Source organism: Scyliorhinus torazame, chromosome 21 (assembly GCF_047496885.1).
Source record: "Scyliorhinus torazame isolate Kashiwa2021f chromosome 21, sScyTor2.1, whole genome shotgun sequence".
Classification (NCBI taxonomy): Eukaryota; Metazoa; Chordata; class Chondrichthyes; order Carcharhiniformes; family Scyliorhinidae; genus Scyliorhinus; species Scyliorhinus torazame.
Window position 1 is genome coordinate 2455030 of NC_092727.1, and position 20115 is coordinate 2475144.

At 53.7% G+C, this 20115-nt stretch overlaps 1 protein-coding gene across 7 annotated transcripts in view; it reads left to right on the top strand.

The window, feature by feature from the left end:
- The window catches only part of LOC140398101 (ubiquitin carboxyl-terminal hydrolase 2-like), a 328354-nt gene that overhangs the window by 188170 nt on the left and 120069 nt on the right, over positions 1 to 20115 (top strand). For 6 of the 7 annotated variants that reach the window (XM_072486349.1, XM_072486348.1, XM_072486353.1 and 3 more), the window contains one exon: positions 15758 to 16497. In XM_072486349.1, coding sequence (XP_072342450.1) covers positions 15799 to 16497 — 699 coding nt within the window. In that variant the 5' untranslated portion in view covers positions 15758 to 15798. Of the gene's footprint in view, positions 1 to 2857; positions 2931 to 15757; positions 16498 to 20115 lie in introns of those variants that run through there. The other variant, XM_072486347.1, reaches the window with a different exon arrangement.

A 20115-nucleotide genomic window follows, 5' to 3' on the forward strand; every position in this document is an offset into this window, starting at 1 on the left:
CGGTGACGAGGGTAAACCTCCTACCAGCGAGGTAGTGCCTCCAGTGCCGCACGGCTTCCACGATGGCTTGGGCTTCTTTTTCGACCGAGGAGTGTCGAATTTCAGAGGTGGTGAGGGTTCGTGAAAAAAACGCGACTGTCCTGCCTGCCTGATTGAGGGTAGCGGCGAGGGCGACCTCCGATCCGTCGCTCTCCACCTGGAAGGGGATGAACTCGTCCACCACACACATCGCAGCTTTGGCAATATCCCCCTTGATGCAGCCGTGTAGTGGTGGTCCCCCGGGCGGATTGGGAGCTGGTGGTACACAGACGTCAGATCTACCGTGGAGAACACCCGGTAGTGCGCGATCTGATTAACCATATCTGCGATCCGGGGAAGGCGGTACGCATCGAGTTGCGTGTACCGGTTTATGGTTTGGCTGTAATCTACAACCATCCAGTTCTTTTCCCCGATCCTGACGACCACCACCTGAGCTCTCCAGGGGCTATTGCAGCCTCGCTGACTCCCTCCCGCAAGAGTCGCTGGACCACGGACCGGATAAAAGTCCTGTCCTGGATGCTGTACCGCCTGCTTCTGGTGGCGACTGGTTTGCAGTCGGCAGTGAGGTTTGCGAAGAGCGGGGGAGGGTCGACCTCTAGGGTCGCGAGGGTGCATACGGTGAGTGGGGGTAGGGGCCCGCCGAACTTCAGGGTTAGGCTCCTGAGGTTACATTGGAAATCCAGTCCCAATAGAAGAGGAGCGCAGAGGTCGGGCAGTACATATAATTTAAAGTTGGCGTACTTGGCGCCCTGTATTGCGGTAGTGCACCACCGGACCTGCACCGAGTAAGACCCGGAGGCGAGCAAGATGGTTTGACGCGCCGGGAAGATTGGGAGTGAGCAGCATCTTACCATGTCCGGATGAATGAAGCTCTCCGTGCTCCCGGAGTCGAAGAGGCAGGGCGTCTCGTGTCCGTTTACCCGGACGGTCATCGTAGAGCTCCGGAGGTGTTTGGGTCGCGACTGGTCAAGAGTGACCGCGCTGAGTTGTGGGTAGCCGACATGGTCGGAGGTGCTGGGGCGGTTCCAAGGTGGTGGCCCCCGTCGGTCGCACATGTCGGGCGGTGAGGAAGATGGCGTCCAAGATGGCGGCCCCCATCAATCGCACGTGGCGGCCGCGTGGGGGAGGATGGCGAAGATGGCGGCCCCCGTGAGTCGCACACGCTGTGCGGGCTGGAAGATGGCTGTCCCCACGGACAACACGAGGCCGATGACGCGTCCGGGGGGGACAGACCTAGGGCATTCTTTGGTAGGGGTCCACAAGGGGGTCGCGTGATTAGACGGGAACACGTTAAGGCTTTGGAACGCTACTTCCAGAGAGGAGGCTAATTTTACCGTCACTTCCAGGTCTAGGGCACCTTTTTCGAGTAGGAGCTGTCTCACGTGGTTGGACCTGACTCCAGCCATGTAGGCATCCCGGACGGCGAGGTCCATATGTTGAGTGGCTGTAACGGCCTGGTAATTGCAGCTTCGTGCAAGGACTTTGAGGTCAAGTGGGTACTCTTCCAGCGATTTCCCGGGACGCTGGCGGCGAGTGGTGAGGAGATGCCGCGCGTATGCCTCGTTCACGGGCCGTACATAGAGGCGCTCTAGCATCGCCAGAGCGTCTGCGTTGGTGGAGGCTTCCTCGAGTTGAACAGGGATTCGATGGCTCACCCGTGCGTGGAGGAGGCTCAGCTTCTGTTCGTCGGTGACGGAAGGCGAGGAGGAGGCGGCGAGATAGGTCTTGAAAAGCGGAGCCAGTGCGAAAAAATCTCTTTCGCCTCCACGGCCTGCGGATCGAGTTCCAGTCGGTCAGGTTTGAGGGCCGATTCCATAGTGGCGTTGTAGTTGATTAAATTGATGCGACCATCAATTCACACAACCAGTAGAAGTAAACTGTGGCTTTAATCAACTAGAACAGTGCCTGCCTGCGACTGATCTGTTAGTGGGAGCCGCCCACAGGGCGACTGCTCTTATACCTCCCTTCAAGGGGTGGAGCCAGGGGCGGAGCCCACACAGGCCCCAACATGCTACATCATAGGTAATACCTTACAATGGTCCATAGGTGGAGCCCACATGGGCAACAGCGTAATACAGATATGCACATGGTGAATTGTTACAGCAATACATTCACCACAGGTAGGTGGATTGGCCACACTAAATTGCCCCTTAATTGGAAAAAAATTAATTGAGTACTCTAAATTTTTTTTTAAAATGTGTGTGCGTCTTTGTGAGTCTCTGTGCGTATCTGTGCGTGTCTGTGTGTGTGTGTGTGTGTCTCTGCCGGTGTGTGTGAATCTGTGTGTGTCTCTCCATGTGTGTCTCTGTCTGTGTGTGTCTCTGTGTCTGTGTGTGTCTCTGTGTCTGTGTGTGTCTCTCCATGTGTGCCTCTGTCTGTGTGTGTCACTGCGTGTGTCTCTGTGTCTGTGTGTCTCTGTGTGTCTCTCTGTCTGTGTCTCCGTGTCTGTCTGTGTCTCTGTCTGTGTGTGTCTCTGTGTCTGTGTGTGTATCTGTGTGTGTCTCTCCATGTGTGTGTGTGTCTCTCTGTGTCTCTCTGTGTGTCTCTGTGTGTCTGTGTGTGTGTGTCTGTGTGTGTGTGTGTGTCTCTGTGTCTCTCTATTTGTGTGGCGGTGTGTGTGTATCTGTGTGTGTCTCTCCATGTGTATCTCTGTGTCTGTGTGTCTATGTGTGTCAGTGTCTGTGTGGAGGTTCTGTTCACTGTTAGGAACAAGCCTGGACCTGTCTGTAAACACAAGCGTCTCTCTGTATTTCCGTGTTGAGTGTTTCGCAGTGCAGTCTGGGATTACTGTAATCAAAACAGTTCCCATAGTGAGCAAAGGAAATACTCAGTTATGTGGGGGATCACAAGCAAGTTGCCTGAACTCAAGACCAGAGTAGTGAGAAATGGAAGTAGGTTATGTTTTTTTGTCTTTTGTTCGATTTATTTTCCTTCCTCTGCTCTCAGCACCGTTTCTGTGCTTTGTCTGATCAGCCTTGTTTAGCAACAAGAGTTTGTGTTAGTGTCAGAGGATCTGGTCCCTGTGCAGCACTGTGTGGTTCTATTTGTATTCATCATGACTAGATCAGCATTGGGGAATGGAACAGATTCAAACACTCCCAGGACAGGTACAGCACGGGGTTAGATACAGAGTAAAGCTGCCTCTACACTGTCCCCATCAAACTCTCCCAGGACAGGTACAGCACGGGGTTAGATACAGAGTAAAGCTCCCTCTACACTGTCCCCATCAAACACTCCCAGGACAGGTACAGCACAGGGTTAGATACAGAGTAAAGCTCCCTCTACACTGTCCCCATCAAACACTCCCAGGACAGGTACAGCACAGGGTTAGATACAGAGTAAAGTTCCCTCTACACTGTCCCCATCAAACACTCCCAGGACAGATACAGCACGGGGTTAGATACAGAGTAAAGCTCCCTCTACACTGTCCCCATCAAACACTCCCGGGACAGGTACAGCACAGGGTTAGATACAGAGTAATGCTCCCTCTACACTGTCCCCATCAAACACTCCCAGGACAGGTACAGCACAGGGTTAGATACAGAGTAAAGCTCCCTCTACACTGTCCCCATCAAACACTCCCAAGACAGGTACAGCACGGGGTTAGATACAGAGTAAAGCTCCCTCTACACTGTCCCCATCAAACACTCCCAGGACTGGTACAGCACGGGGTTAGATACAGAGTAAAGCTCCCTTTACACTGTCCCCATCAAACACTCCCAGGATAGGTGCAGTACGGGGTTAGATACAGAGTAAAGCTCCCTCTACACTGTCCCCATCAAACACTCCCAGGACAGGTACAGCACGGGGTTAGATACAGAGTAAAGCTCCTTCTACACTGTCTCCATCAAACACTCCCAGGACAGGTACAGCACGGGGTTAGATACAGAGTAAAGCTCCCTCTACACTGTCCCCATCAAACACTCCCAGGACAGGTACAGCACGGGGTTAGATACAGAGTAAAGCTCCCTCTACACTGTCCCCATCAAACACTCCCGGGACAGGTACAGCACAGGGTTAGATACAGAGTAAAGCTCCCTCTACACTGTCCCCATCAAACACTCCCAGGACAGGTACATCACGGGGTTAGATACAGAGTAAAGCTCCCTCTACACTGTCCCCATCAAACACTCCCAGGACAGGTACAGCACGGGGTTAGATACAGAGCAAAGCTCCCTCTACACTGTCCCCATCAAACACTCCCAGGACAGGTACAGCACAGGGTTAGATACAGAGTAAAGCTCCCTCTACACTGTCCCCATCAAACACTCCCAAGACAGGTACAGCACGGGGTTAGATACAGAGTAAAGCTCCCTCTACACTGTCCCCATCAAACACCCCCAGGACAGGTACAGCACGCGGTCAGATACAGAGTAAAGCTCCCTTTACACTGTCCCCATCAAACACTCCCAGGACAGGTACAGTATGGGGTTAGATACAGAGTAAAGCTCCCTTTACACTGTCCCCATCAAACACTCCCAGGACAGGTACAGTATGGGGTTAGATACAGAGTAAAGCTCCCTCTACACTGTCCCCATCAAACACTCCCAGGACAGGTACAGCACGGGGTTAGATACAGAGTAAAGCTCCCTCTACACTGTCTCCATCAAACACTCCCAGGACAGGTACAGCACGGGGTTAGATACAGAGTAAAGCTCCCTCTACACTGTCCCCATCAAACACTCCCAGGACAGGTACAGCACGGGGTTAGATACAGAGTAAAGCTCCCTCTACACTGTCCCCATCAAACACTCTCAGGACAGGTACAGCACGGGGTTAGATACAGAGTAAAGCTCCCTCTACACTGTCCCCATCAAACACTCCCAGGACAGGTACAGCACGGGGTTAGATACAGAGTAAATCTCCCTCTACACTGTCCCCATCAAACACTCCCAGGACAGGTACAGCACGGGGTTAGATACAGAGTAAATCTCCCTCTACACTGTCCCCATCAAACACTCCCAGGACAGGTACAGCACGGGGTTAGATACAGAGTAAAGCTCCCTCTACACTGTCCCCATCAAACACTCCCAGGACAGGTACAGCACGGGGTTAGATACAGAGTAAAGCTCCCTCTACACTGTCCCCATCAAACACTCCCAGGACAGGTACAGCACGGGGTTAGATACAGAGTAAAGCTCCCTCTACACTGTCCCCATCAAACACTCTCAGGACAGGTACAGCACGGGGTTAGATACAGAGTAAAGCTCCCTCTACACTGTCCCCATCAAACACTCCCAGGACAGGTACAGCACGGGGTTAGATACAGAGTAAATCTCCCTCTACACTGTCCCCATCAAACACTCCCAGGACAGGTACAGCACGGGGTTAGATACAGAGTAAATCTCCCTCTACACTGTCCCCATCAAACACTCCCAGGACAGGTACAGCACGGGGTTAGATACAGAGTAAAGCTCCCTCTACACTGTCCCCACCAAACACTCCCAGGACAGGTACAACACGGCGGTAGATACAGAGTAAAGCTCCCTCTACACTGTCCCCATCAAACACTCCCAGGACAGGTACAGCACGGGGTTAGATACAGAGTAAAGCTCCCTCTACACTGTCCCCATCAAACACTCCCAGGACTGGTACAGCACAAGGTTAGATACAGAGTAAAGCTCCCTCTACACTGTCCCCATCAAACACTCCAGGACAGGTACAGCACGGGGTTAGATACAGAGTAAAACTCCCTCTATACTGTCCCCATCAAACACTCCCAGGACAGGTACAGCACGGGGTTAGATACAGAGTAAAGCTCCCTCTACACTGTCCCCATCAAACACTCCCAGGACAGGTACAGCACGGGGTTAGATACTGAGTAAAGCTCCCTCTACACTGTCCCCATCAAACAACCCCCAGGACAGGTACAGCACGGGGTTAGATACTGAGTAAAGCTCCCTCTACACTGCCTCCATCAAACACTCCCAGGACAGGTAAAGCACGGGGTTAGATACTGAGTAAAGCTCCCTCTACACTGTCCCCATCAAACACTCCCAGGACAGGTACAGCACGGGGTTAAATACTGAGTAAAGCTCCCTCTACATTGTCCCCATCAAACACTCCCAGGACAGGTACAGCACGGGGATAAATACTGAGTAAAGCTCCCTCTACACTGTCCCCATCAAACACTCCCAGGACAGGTACAGCACGGGGTTAGATACAGAGTAAAGCTCCCTCTACACTGTCCCCATCAAACACTCCCAGGACAGGTACAGCACGGGGTTAGATACAGAGTAAAGCTCCCTCTACACTGTCCCCATCAAACACTCCCAGGACAGGTACAGCACGGGGTTAGATACAGAGTAAAGCTCCCTCTACACTGTCTCCATCAAACACTCCCAGGACAGGTACAGCACGGGGTTAGATACAGAGTAAAGCTCCCTCTACACTGTCCCCATCAAACACTCCCAGGACAGGTACAGCACAGGGTTAGATACAGAGTAAAGCTCCCTCTACACTGTCCCCATCAAACACTCCCGGGACAGGTACAGCACAGGGTTAGATACAGAGTAAAGCTCCCTCTACACTGTCCCCATCAAACACTCCCAGGACAGGTACATCACGGGGTTAGATACAGAGTAAAGCTCCCTCTACACTGTCCCCATCAAACACTCCCAGGACAGGTACAGCACGGGGTTAGATACAGAGCAAAGCTCCCTCTACACTGTCCCCATCAAACACTCCCAGGACAGGTACAGCACAGGGTTAGATACAGAGTAAAGCTCCCTCTACACTGTCCCCATCAAACACTCCCAAGACAGGTACAGCACGGGGTTAGATACAGAGTAAAGCTCCCTCTACACTGTCCCCATCAAACACCCCCAGGACAGGTACAGCACGCGGTCAGATACAGAGTAAAGCTCCCTTTACACTGTCCCCATCAAACACTCCCAGGACAGGTACAGTATGGGGTTAGATACAGAGTAAAGCTCCCTCTACACTGTCCCCATCAAACACTCCCAGGACAGGTACAGCACGGGGTTAGATACAGAGTAAAGCTCCCTCTACACTGTCTCCATCAAACACTCCCAGGACAGGTACAGCACGGGGTTAGATACAGAGTAAAGCTCCCTCTACACTGTCCCCATCAAACACTCCCAGGACAGGTACAGCACGGGGTTAGATACAGAGTAAAGCTCCCTCTACACTGTCCCCATCAAACACTCTCAGGACAGGTACAGCACGGGGTTAGATACAGAGTAAAGCTCCCTCTACACTGTCCCCATCAAACACTCCCAGGACAGGTACAGCACGGGGTTAGATACAGAGTAAATCTCCCTCTACACTGTCCCCATCAAACACTCCCAGGACAGGTACAGCACGGGGTTAGATACAGAGTAAATCTCCCTCTACACTGTCCCCATCAAACACTCCCAGGACAGGTACAGCACGGGGTTAGATACAGAGTAAAGCTCCCTCTACACTGTCCCCATCAAACACTCCCAGGACAGGTACAACACGGCGGTAGATACAGAGTAAAGCTCCCTCTACACTGTCCCCATCAAACACTCCCAGGACAGGTACAGCACGGGGTTAGATACAGAGTAAAGCTCCCTCTACACTGTCCCCATCAAACACTCCCAGGACTGGTACAGCAGAAGGTTAGATACAGAGTAAAGCTCCCTCTACACTGTCCCCATCAAACACTCCCAGGACAGGTACAGCACGGGGTTAGATACAGAGTAAAACTCCCTCTATACTGTCCCCATCAAACACTCCCAGGACAGGTACAGCACGGGGTTAGATACAGAGTAAAGCTCCCTCTACACTGTCCCCATCAAACACTCCCAGGACAGGTACAGCACGGGGTTAGATACTGAGTAAAGCTCCCTCTACACTGTCCCCATCAAACAACCCCCAGGACAGGTACAGCACGGGGTTAGATACTGAGTAAAGCTCCCTCTACACTGCCTCCATCAAACACTCCCAGGACAGGTAAAGCACGGGGTTAGATACTGAGTAAAGCTCCCTCTACACTGTCCCCATCAAACACTCCCAGGACAGGTACAGCACGGGGTTAAATACTGAGTAAAGCTCCCTCTACACTGTCCCCATCAAACACACCCAGGACAGGTACAGCACGGGGTTAGATACAGAGTAAAGCTCCCTCTACACTGTCCCCATCAAACACTCCCAGGACAGGTACAGCACGGGGATAAATACTGAGTAAAGCTCCCTCTACACTGTCCCCATCAAACACTCCCAGGACAGGTACAGCACGGGGTTAGATACAGAGTAAAGCTCCCTCTACACTGTCCCCATCAAACACTCCCAGGACAGGTACAGCACGGGGTTAGATACAGAGTAAAGCTCCCTCTACACTGTCCCCATCAAACACTCCCAGGACAGGTACAGCACGGGGTTAGATACAGAGTAAAGCTCCCTCTACACTGTCTCCATCAAACACTCCCAGGACAGGTGCAGCACGGGGTTAGATACAGAGTAAAGCTCCCTCTACACTGTCCCCATCAAACACTCCCAGGACAGGTACAGCACAGGGTTAGATACAGAGTAAAGCTCCCTCTACACTGTCCCCATCAAACACTCCCAGGACAGGTACAGCACGGGGTTAGATACAGAGTAAAGCTCCCTCTACACTGTCCCCATCAAACATTCCCAGGACAGGTACAGCACGGGGTTAGATACAAAGTAAATCTCCATCAATGCTGTGTTAACACAGACACAGCCCTCCCAGCTGTGCCAATATGATTTTCTGCTCTGCCCCATGACTTTCTACAGTAGCTGGTGACTGGTAAAGTGGTTTTGAGCAGTTTTGCGCCCACATTTTAGTTTGGAGGCTACACAGGAGAAACGAGTGTGAGCTGGGCTACAGGGAATTACTGGAAGAAATTGTATCGGGTGGTGCTTTCCGGATTGATGTTTGGAGACTGAGGACGGAGTTAACGTCCTCCCAGAGCCAGTATTTTTCCAAGTTGGTGGTTCTGTCTGTGTCTCCGCTCTCTCACCCTCCCTCCTCCAATGTCCCTGAGTCATGGCTGATGCGGATGGGGGAGGAGGCAGGGTTTGCAGTTTGCAACAGGAGAACCCGGTGGAGAAACGCAATGATTGTGGAGACGGTGTCAGTGCAGTCATCCACCACAAGGTGGCAGATTCTGCCTGAGATTCCCCAGCGAGCTGGTGCCGAGTACCGGGCAGTTTCGGATGTTTGTGGAGACAAACCCACCAAAATGTCCATGATATAAAATCATTTTAAAACACACCTTGTGATCTTGATCATATTCCATATTCATAAACTTTGACTGAAGAGACCTGTCTATCCGAGCCTGGATCCATGAAACAGAAACACGATCCGACTCAGAAATCCTTTATTCTAACCCTGCCACCCGTACTCCAGACATTCTACTCCAGATCAGGAGCACTTAATCCAGGCTCACAACCTGAGTGCAGCGCAAAGGGAGTGCCGCACTGTCAGAGGGTCAGTACTGAGGGAGTGCCGCACTGTCAGAGGGTCAGTACTGAGGGAGCGCCGCACTGTCAGAGGGTCAGTACTGAGGGAGTGCTGCACTGTCAGAGGGTCAGTACTGAGGGAGTGCTGCACTGTCAGAGGGTCAGTACTGAGGGAGCGCCGCACTGTCAGAGGGTCAGTACTGAGGGAGAGCTGCACTGTCAGAGGGTCAGTACTGAGGGAGAGCTGCACTGTCAGAGGGTCAGTACTGAGGGAGTGCCGCACTGTCAGAGAGTCAGTACTGAGGGAGTGCCGCACTGTCAGAGGGTCAGTACTGAGTGAGTGCTGCACTGTCAGAGGGTCAGTACTGAGGGAGTGTTGCACTGTCAGAGGGTCAGTACTGAGGGAGTGCCGCACTGTCAGAGGGTCAGTACTGAGGGACTGCTGCACTGTCAGAGGGTCAGTACTGAGGGAGTGCTGCATTGTCAGAGGGTCAGTACTGAGGGAGTGCTGCACTGTCAGAGGGTCAGTACTGAGGGAGTGCCGCACTGTGAGAGGGTCAGTACTGAGGGAGTGCTGCACTGTCAGAGGGTCAGTACTGAGAGAGTGCCGCACTGTCAGTGGGTCAGTACTGAGGGAGTGCTGCACTGTCAAAGAGTCAGTACTGAGGGAGTGCTGCACTGTCAGAGGGTCAGTACTGAGGGAGTGCCGCACTGTCAGAGGGTCAGTACTGAGGGAGTGCCGCACTGTCAGAGGGTCAGTACTGAGGGAGTGCTGCACTGTCAGAGGGTCAGTACTGAGGGAGTGCTGCACTGTCTGAGGGTCAGTACTGAGGGAGTGCTGCACTGTCAGAGGGTCAGTACTGAGGGAGTGCTGCACTGTCAGAGGGTCAGTACTGAGGGAGTGCTGCACTGTCAGAGGGTCAGTACTGAGGGAGTGCCGCAATGTCAGGGGGTCAGTACTGAGGGAGTGCCACACTGTCAGAGGGTCAGTACTGAGGGAGTGCTGCACTGTCTGAGGGTCAGTACTGAGGGAGTGCTGCACTGTCAGAGGGTCAGTACTGCGGGAGTGCTGCACTGTCTGAGGGTCAGTACTGAGGGAGTGCTGCACTGTCAGAGGGTCAGTACTGCGGGAGTGCTGCACTGTCTGAGGGTCAGTACTGAGGGAGTGCTGCACTGTCAGAGGGTCAGTACTGAGGGAGAGCCGCACTGTCAGAGGGTCAGTACTGAGGGAGTGCTGCACTGTCAGAGGGTCAGTACTGAGGGAGTGCCGCACTGTCAGAGGGTCAGTACTGAGGGAGTGCCGCACTGTCAGAGGGTCAGTACTGAGGGAGTGCTGCACTGTCAGAGGGTCAGTACTGAGGGTGTGCCGCACTGTCAGAGGGTCAGTACTGAGGGAGTGCTGCACTGTCAGAGGGTCAGTACTGAGGGAGTGCCGCACTGTCAGAGGGTCAGTACTGAGGGAGTGCCGCACTGTCAGAGGGTCAGTGCTGAGGGAGTGCCGCACTGTCAGAGGGTCAGTACTGAGGCAGTGCCGCACTGTCAGAGGGTCAGTACTGAGGGAGTGCCGCACTGTCAGAGGGTCAGTACTGAGGGAGTGCTGCACTGTCAGAGGGTCAGTACTGAGGGAGTGCTGCACTGTCAGAGGGTCAGTACTGAGGGAGTGCTGCACTGTCAGAGGGTCAGTACTGAGGGAGTGCCGCACTGTCAGAGGGTCAGTACTGAGGGAGTGCCGCACTGTCAGAGGGTCAGTACTGAGGGAGTGCCGCACTGTCAGAGGGTCAGTACTGAGGGAGTGCCGCACTGTCGGAGGGTCAGTACTGAGGGAGTGCCGCACTGTCAGAGGGTCAGTACTGAGGGAGTGCCGCACTGTCGGAGGGTCAGTACTGAGGGAGTGCCGCACTGTCAGAGGGTCAGTACTGAGGCAGTGCCGCACTGTCAGAGGGTCAGTACTGAGGGAGTGCCGCACTGTCAGAGGGTCAGTACTGAGGGAGTGCTACACTGTCAGAGGGTCAGTACTGAGGGAGTGCCGCACTGTCAGAGGGTCAGTACTGAGGGAGTGCCGCACTGTCAGAGGGTCAGTACTGAGGCAGTGCCGCACTGTCAGAGGGTCAGTACTGAGGGAGTGCCGCACTGTCAGAGGGTCAGTACTGAGGGAGTGCCGCACTGTCAGAGGGTCAGTACTGAGGCAGTGCCGCACTGTCAGAGGGTCAGTACTGAGGGAGTGCCGCACTGTCAGAGGGTCAGTACTGAGGGAGTGCTACACTGTCAGAGGGTCAGTACTGAGGGAGTGCCGCACTGTCAGAGGGTCAGTACTGAGGGAGTGCCGCACTGTCAGAGGGTCACTACTGAGGGAGCGCTGCACTGTCAGAGGGTCAGTACTGAGGGAGTGCCGCACTGTCAGAGGGTCAGTACTGCGTGCTCTCCCCACCTTTCAGATGAATGTAAAAGTTTTCCTGTATATCCCACAAATCCCATCATTAAATCTGATTATCTGATCATTCTCTCATTGCTCTTTGTGGGATCTCGCAGATAATTAATTGGCTGCCTTGTTCCTACTTTACAGAAGTGACATTCAGCAAAGTCCTTTATTGATGTAAATCCCTTTGGGAGTCACTGAAAAAGGTGCTATGGAAATGCAGGCTGCCAGTGAGCGGTGTTGCTGCGAGATTTAGCACTGACTAGTCCACTGAGAGGAGCCTTCAGCACAAAATCATCTGAGGCTGTTCGGCCCCCAATTGCTCTGGTTGCCAGAGAGAAGTGTCTAATCGGTAGATTGGGAGCAGAGTTTATGTTATTACCCAGAATTAACGAAGCATTCACTGGCAAGTGGGTTTTAAGTCCGGCTGCACAGGTTTTGAATTTTATGCTTGTAAATTAATTGGGTAAAAATGTGAAAGAGGCTGGACAGTGATTATTGTGAAGTTGTGTGGTTTCGGTTCAGTGCTGAGGGTGGGGACCAGTCAGGAACATCGGAATTGGGAGTAGAAGCCGGCAATCCAGCCCCTCGAGCCCGCTCCGCCATCCAATCAGATCCTGGCTGATCTCTTCCTGCTCTCAAATCCACCTTCCCACTTTGACAAAGTGTTATCTGGGCTCGAAACGTTTGCTCTTCCAGCATTTTCTCTTTGGGCTCCATCTCCTGACCTGTTCCCCATATCCCTTTAACCCGTTTTTAAAATCAGAAATATATCTGTCTCCTTCGTGAAGCCATTTAATGACTCAGATTCCACCGCACTATGGGGCAGCGAGTTCCACAAATTCACCACCCTCTGCGAGAAGTAGTTCCTCCTCATCTCAGTTCTAAATCTACCGCCTCTCAAATCTATATCCTCTCGTGACCACTCGTTCTAGATTGCCGCACAAGGGGGAACATTTGGTCTATGTTTACTTTATCAATCCCTTTCAGTATTTTATACACCTCGATCAGATCCCCTCTCACCCTTCTAAACTCCAGCAAGTATAAGCCCAAACTGTTTACTCTCTCCTCATCCGTTAACCCTTTCATTCGGAATCAATCTTTTCAAAATATTTTTATTCACCATATTTTCATCATTTTTTGCCGTACAAAAAGAAACAGAAACAAAGCAACCCCCCAACAGTATAAAACTGAAAAGAATGCAGTCGCCCCCGCCCACCTCCCCCCCCCCCCAACAGTCAACGGCAAACAACTCCCAAAAGTGTATAATAAACACACCCCAAGAATTGTACCCCCTCCTTCACCCCCCCTTAGCTCAAACATCACCTTCTCCAGGGTAAGCTCCAGCCACTCCCCCCCCCCCCCCCCCCCCCCCCCCCCCCCGCCAAGGCACAGAGCAGAGATACTGACCTCCACCCCCACAGGACCCGCCTGCGAGCGATCAGCGAGCCAAAGGCTAAAACATCTCCCCCTCACCCACCTACAACTCTGGCTGGTCTGACACTCCGAAAATGGCCTCTAGGGGACCGGGCTCCACATCCGTATGCAACACCCCCACGATTGTGCTAAATCCCTCCCCCCAATACCTTTCCAGCTTCGGGCAGGACCAAAACATGTGAACATGGTTTGCGGGGCCCCTCCCACACCGCTCACAGACATCCTCCACCCCTCAAACAGCGGCTCATCCTTGAATTTGTGAGGTGCTGGATCAGCCCCAGCTCGCCCGAGGTTGAGGCATTTACCCTCCGCAGCACCTCAAACCACAGACCCTCTTCCATCGCCAGCCCCCCATCTCCTCCTCCCACTTTGCCTTAATCCCCTCCATAGACACCCTGCCCTCCTCCAGGATTCTCCCATAGAACCCCCTCAACATCCCACTCTCCAACCCCCCCCCCCGCTGATAGATTTCTTGCAAAACCTCAAACCTGCAGGTACCGAAACCCTTCCCCTTGCGCCAACCCCATACTGCTCTCCCAACTCATCAAAGCTCATGAATCATCCCCGAAGAAACAAGTCCTTCATTTCCTTGATCCCCCTCTCATCCCATCTCCGAAACCTCGCATCCATCCTCCCCGGCTAGAACCCATGATTCCCCCTACTTGGCATCCCCTCTGACCCGCCCCCCAGCTTAAAATGTTACCTGAAAGGCTCCAGATGTTCACAGTGACCCCCACCTCCGGACTCGTCGAGTACCTTCCCGGTGCCATCGCCAGCACTCGCAACCCCGACCCCCCACACGACGCCCCTCTATCCTACCCCAATAGGGTCTCCCCCTTCTTGCTCCAGCCTCACACCATCTACACAAGTGCCGCCCAACAGTAGTGCTTTGTGCCCCCCCCCCCCTGCTGTCACCCTCTCTGCAAGACCACCCTCCCAATACTGGCCACCGCCCCCCCCCCCCCCACTAAATAACCCAGGAGATCAATTTGGAAGACACTTTTTGCCTCTCTCCCTTTTTGAATAGGGGCATCACATTAGCGTGTTTCCAATCCACCGGGACCCTTTCTGAATCCAGGGAATTCTGAAATATCATAACCAATGCATCCACTATCTCTGCTGCTACCCCCCTTAATACCCTAGGGTACAGTCCATCAGGTCCCGAAGACTTGTATGCCTTTAATCCCATTAGTTTATTCAATACCATCTTCCTGGTGATGGTTATTGCACCAAGTTCCTCTGCATTAACTGCAGTTTTTGTAAATTTTTTATTATCTTCTCCCATGAAGACCGAGGCAAAATATTGATTCAGTGCCTCTGCCGTATCTGTGTTCCCCATTCTTACCTCACCAGTATCGTCCTCTAAAGGGCCAACAGTTACTTTAGCTATTCTCTTCCTCTTCATATAGTTAACAAATGAACAGTTACAGCATTTAGAACATGGGGCGTCATTCTCTGACCCCCCGCTGGGTCGGAGAATCGCCGGGGGCTGGCGTGAATCCCGCCCCCGCCGGTTGCCGAAGTCTCCGGTACCGGAGATTGGGCGGGGGCAGGAATCGGGCCGCGCCGGTTGGCGGGCCCCCCCGCTGGATTCTCCGGCCCGGATGGGCCGAAGTCCCGCCGCTAAATTGCCTGTCCCGCCGGCGTGGATTAAACCACCTTTTGAACGGAGGGACAAGGCGGCGCGGGCGGGCTCCGGGGTCCTGGGGGGGGGGCGCGGGGCGATCTCACCCCGGGGGGTGCCCCCACGGTGGCCTGGCCCGCGATCGGGGCCCACCGATCCGCGGGCGGGCCTGTGCCGTGGGGGCACTCTTTTCCTTCCGCCTCCGCCACGGTCTCCACCATGGTGGAGGCGGAAGAGACTCCCTCCACTGCACATGCGCGGGAATGCAGTCAGCGGCCGCTGACGCTCCCGCGCATGCGCCGCCCGGGGATGTCATTTCCGCCCCAGCTGGTGGGGCACCAAAGGCCGTTTCCGCCAGCTGGCGGGGCGGAAATTCGTCCGGTGTCGGCCTAGCCACTCAATGTTGGCGCTCAGCCCCCAAAGATGCGGAGTCCGTCTGATTGGCGCCGTTTTGGGCGGCAGTCGGCGGACATCACGCCGTTTGGGGAGAATTTCGCCCCTGATCACAGGAAGCATACGATCCTGTACCACTCGTGTTCAGACTGTGGTGAGCGGTTAAGGGCTAGTTAGCAGACTGTGGTGAGCGGTTAAGGGCTAGTTAGCAGACTGTGGTGAGCGGTTAAGGGCTAGTTAGCAAATGCTAAACCCCTGCTGAGAGCTGGAACAGTCCAGGTTTGGTTCCAGTCTGGATTTGGGTGGATGAATATTGCCCAGGGAACTGTACCCAAGGAAGGGTCAGTGCCCACAGGAAAGGAACTAGTGGTGGGGGAGGGGTGGGGCTGAGTGTAACTGTAAATTTAAAGACTAATGTGCATATCTTTTGTCCTCAGTAAATGCCAGGCGTGGCCTACTGTGTGAGGCCGAAGTTGACATGTCCCGCGTTTCCTCCTCATCCACCAGTAAGCGAATTGGGAACTATTCGAGCACCTTCACCAGCCCACACTATGGCCTCTCGTACCACAGCTACACCCACAGTCTGGGCTCCACTTACACAGACAAAGACAAACTGCTTTATAAGTCAGGATACACCAGCGGCTACATTCCCCATGCCAGCTCTGGCCGGAGTCTGGACATTGACCGTGGTCGGCAGCTCCCTCGTCCTGAGGCGCTGAACAGACGCAGCGAGAGTTTGAGCCGAGTTCCGCTGAAGGCTTTTCCCAGCAGACTGAGTGGTGGATACTGTGGCAACTACGGTTACAGCACCGGCAGCAGTTACTCAACGTACCCATCGCCTGGGTCGTCTCTGATCCGCAGGAAATCCATCAGCCAGACGGACTTGAACCGGGACATGCTCAGCCTGCACATGGCAGACACATATCGGTTAAACTCAATGCAGAGCCCCACCGTGAGTCGACATGACCTTGACCCTCCGCCTGGCTCCTACAGAAGCAGCAGCAGGAATGAGAACACTGATGTTTACTGCACCAAGGGTTCTGGTGCTTACAGCACACCACGGAGCATGGCACAGGAGACAATTACAGCTTCATTTAAAAACACCGACCGCTTTAACCCAGCCTGGGAGAGGACTGAGAGTACTGGAAGCTGTGGGTCGCCCGTTCGAGACATGGTGGTAAGTGTGGGGTCAGTGGAAAGTCATGAGGTTAAACCTCTAATTGAAGGTCATCATGGAACCTTACGAAGCAATAAAACAGGAGGAGCCTATTTTCCATTCAATAAGATTTTAATGACCTCAATTTCACCTTCCAGCACTATTCCCCATGTCCCTTCAATCCCTCAGGTTTGAATATAGACAATGTCGGAGTGTCCAGCGTAAAACCCCAAAATCCACAATGTTTTGAGTGAACACATTTCTCCTCACCTTAGTCCCAAATGACCCACTGCTAACCCTGAGGCCGTGCTCCTGGTTTTAGACCGAGCAGTTGGGGAAATCGGTCTCTCTGGAACTCTGTCAGAATTATTTTACTTTGCAATGTTGTCACCCTCAAGCTCCAGACTGTATAAGTTGATTCTATTCAATCGCTCATCAATCAGACACTTCTGTCATTTCGGGAATGTAAATGTCCTTTACGGCAAGAATATTCCTCCTTGGGTATTGAGGCCAAACCTCTGCACAGTGAAACAGGTGTAGTCCAATCTTCCAACACTGTTCAGCCCATTGTACGTGTTCTGGTTCTGTGAAAACTATCCAGTTAGTATTGTTCAGCTCCTGCCCCGTATCCCGGCAGCTTTCCCGCAGCATTATCAAATTCCGTTTTGAAAGTTATGGAATGTGTCACCTTCCAGGTCACAACAAGGCTGTAACTAACTAGCAATCTGTCTTCACAATAAAATTCAATATGTCAGTGTGCTGAATGAGCTGAGATTGGTGATAAACTGGTGACATGAGGGGTGCAACTTGTGTGCAGGTAAATATATCTGTCATGTTTCTGATTTGATGGTTCAATGTTTCACCCCCTGACACGAGGTGTGTTTTGGGATCACAGATGCCAACCTTACCGACATACAAACATATGAAGTTGGAGCAGGAGTGGCCACTCGTCCCCTCGAGCCTGCTCTGCCGTTCTATGAGATCATGGCTGGTCTGGTTGTAACCTCAACCCCACGTTCCTGCCAACCCCCGATAACCTTTCACCCCCGTGTTAATCAAGAATCTATCCAGCTCGGCCCTGAAAATATTCAAAGATTTTGCTTCCCGTCCTTGTGTGGAATAGAGTTCCCGAGATTCCTGCTCTTGGGAAGTCTCGATGAACAACAAAATACGTTGTAAATTTTGAACCCCATACTAGCCTGTTGATAGTGATGTGATCTCCCCTGGATTAATTTGTCTTGTCTCGAAACCTCGATTTCAGCGAGCCACGTGGATACAAGAAAAAACATTCACAACATCCAGTAGTTGTAGATGAAGCAGTACTTTGGAAATTTATTATAATTTTTTTTTTTAAAGAGGACCCAATTATTTTTTTTATTCCAATTAAGAGGCAATTTAGCGTGGCCAATTTCTCTACCCTGTATATGCTTTTGGGGTGTGGGGGTGAGACCCACACGGACACTGGTAGAATGTGCAAACTCCACACGGACAGTGACCCAGAGCCAGGATCGAACCTGGGACCTCGGCACCGTGAGGCAGCAGTGCTAACCACTGCGCCACCGTGCTGCCCATAAAACAATAGTAATGATAAGAATCTTTATTATTGTCACAAATAGGCTTACATTAACACTACAATGAAGTTACTGTGAAAAGCCCCTAGTCGCCACATTCCGGCGCCTGTTCGGGTACACGGAGGGAGAATTCAGAATGTCCGATTCACCTAACAAGCACGTCTTTCGAGATTTGTGGGAAGAAACCGGAGCATCCGCAGGAAACCCAGACAGACACGGGGAGAACCTGCAGACTCCACACAGACCCAAGCCAGGAATCGAACCTGGGACCCTGGCACTGTGAAGCAACAGTGCTAACCACTGTGCAACCGTGCCCCACATAATACATAACCAACACCCATTCCCCCACCTGACCTACCCCTCCCTCCCCCTGTCCTGCCTTCCCCATTTTAATCCCCTTATCCCTCCCGGCTGCTGACTCCCCAATCCTCCGTAAAGAAGTCAATGACCAGTTTCCACCTCCGCGTGAACCCATACGCCGACCCCCTCAGGACAAACGTGACCTTCTCCAGCCACAGCAATTCTGCCAGTTCGCTCACCCCCACCCCCGCTTTCAGCGTCTCCGTGTCCCTCCATCAAAACAAGAGCCGTCTCCGGGCTATCAGGGAGGCAAAGACCAAGACGTCGGCCTCTCTCGTCCCCTGGACTCCCGGGTCTTTGGACAGCCCAAATATCGCTACCTCAGGACTCGGGGCCACCTTTACCCCCAACACCTCGGACAATATGTCTGCGAACCCCTGTCAGAACCCCTTCAGTTTCGGACATGCCCAAAACATGTGGGGCGGGATTTTCCGACCCCCGCCGGGCCGGAGAAGCGCCGGGGACAGCATGAATCCCGCCCCGACACTGGCTGCTGAATTCTCCGGCGCCGTTTTTTTGGCGGGGTTGGGAATGGAGTCGCACTAGTCGGGGTCCGTTGTCTGCAGCCCCCCCCCCCACGGCGATTCTCCGCTCCGCGATGGGCCGAGCAATCCCCCGTTCCCAGCCTGTCCCGCCGGCATAAATTACACAAGATTCTTACCGGCGGGACCTGGCTCCGCGGGCGGCCTGCGGAGTCCTCGGGGGGACCTGGCCCCGGGGGGGGGGGACGCGAGGGGGACCTGGCCCGGGGGGGCCCGCGGGGGGACCTGGCCCCGGGGGGGGCGCGGGGGGGACCTGGCCTGGGGGGGGGGGCCGCGGGGGGATCTGGCCCCAGGGGGGGGGGATCTGGCCCCGGGGGGGGCCCGCGGGGGGACCTGGCCCCGGAGGGGGGGCCCGCGGGGGGATCTGGCCCGGGGGGGGGGGCCGCGGGGGGATCTGGCCCCAGGGGGGCGGCCCGCGGGGGGACCTGGCCCCTGGCCCCGGGGGGGGGGGGCCCGCGGGGGGATCTGGCCCCGGGGCCCACCCTGTCGCCTGGCCCACGATCGGGACCCACCGATCTGCGGGCGGGCCTGTGCCGTGGGGGCACTCTTCCCCTCCGCGCCGGCCGCTGTAAAGATGGCGCGGAGAAGAAACCCACTGCGCAGGCGCAGGAATCACGCCAGCGGTTCTGGGAACTCTACTTGCTGCAGATTTACCAGCTCTGACTCCTGATCCTGTAGCCACAGTTATTCTATGGCTGGCCCAGTTCAGTATCTGGTCAACAGTAACTCTCAGAATGTTGTTAAGAGGGAATTCAGCGACGGTTATTTGACAGTACAGCGCTCCCTCAGTAAAGCATCAGTCTTGATTTTGTGATGCAATGTCTGTAGTATAGGGTGTGGTATGTACAGGGTTAATGTGGAACGCAGTGCAGCAGTGCGCACACAGTGATGTAACAAGACACATGACATGAGCTCTGGCTGAACCATGCAGCGAGCTCCTTGCTGGTATCCTTTGCTCTGTCGAATATATCGATACAATTGCAGGTAGTTAATAAGAACTTGCTATTACCACACACAGACTAGGAAGACTTCTGACACACTCTGTAACCAACACCGTTACGACAGAATCCAAGACCTGGGGTCCTGAGGACGAACTGAATCATAGTTCACCAGCCCGTGCAGGAGTAATAGCCCGGCTGTATTGGACACCGGAGCCAGCAGCCATT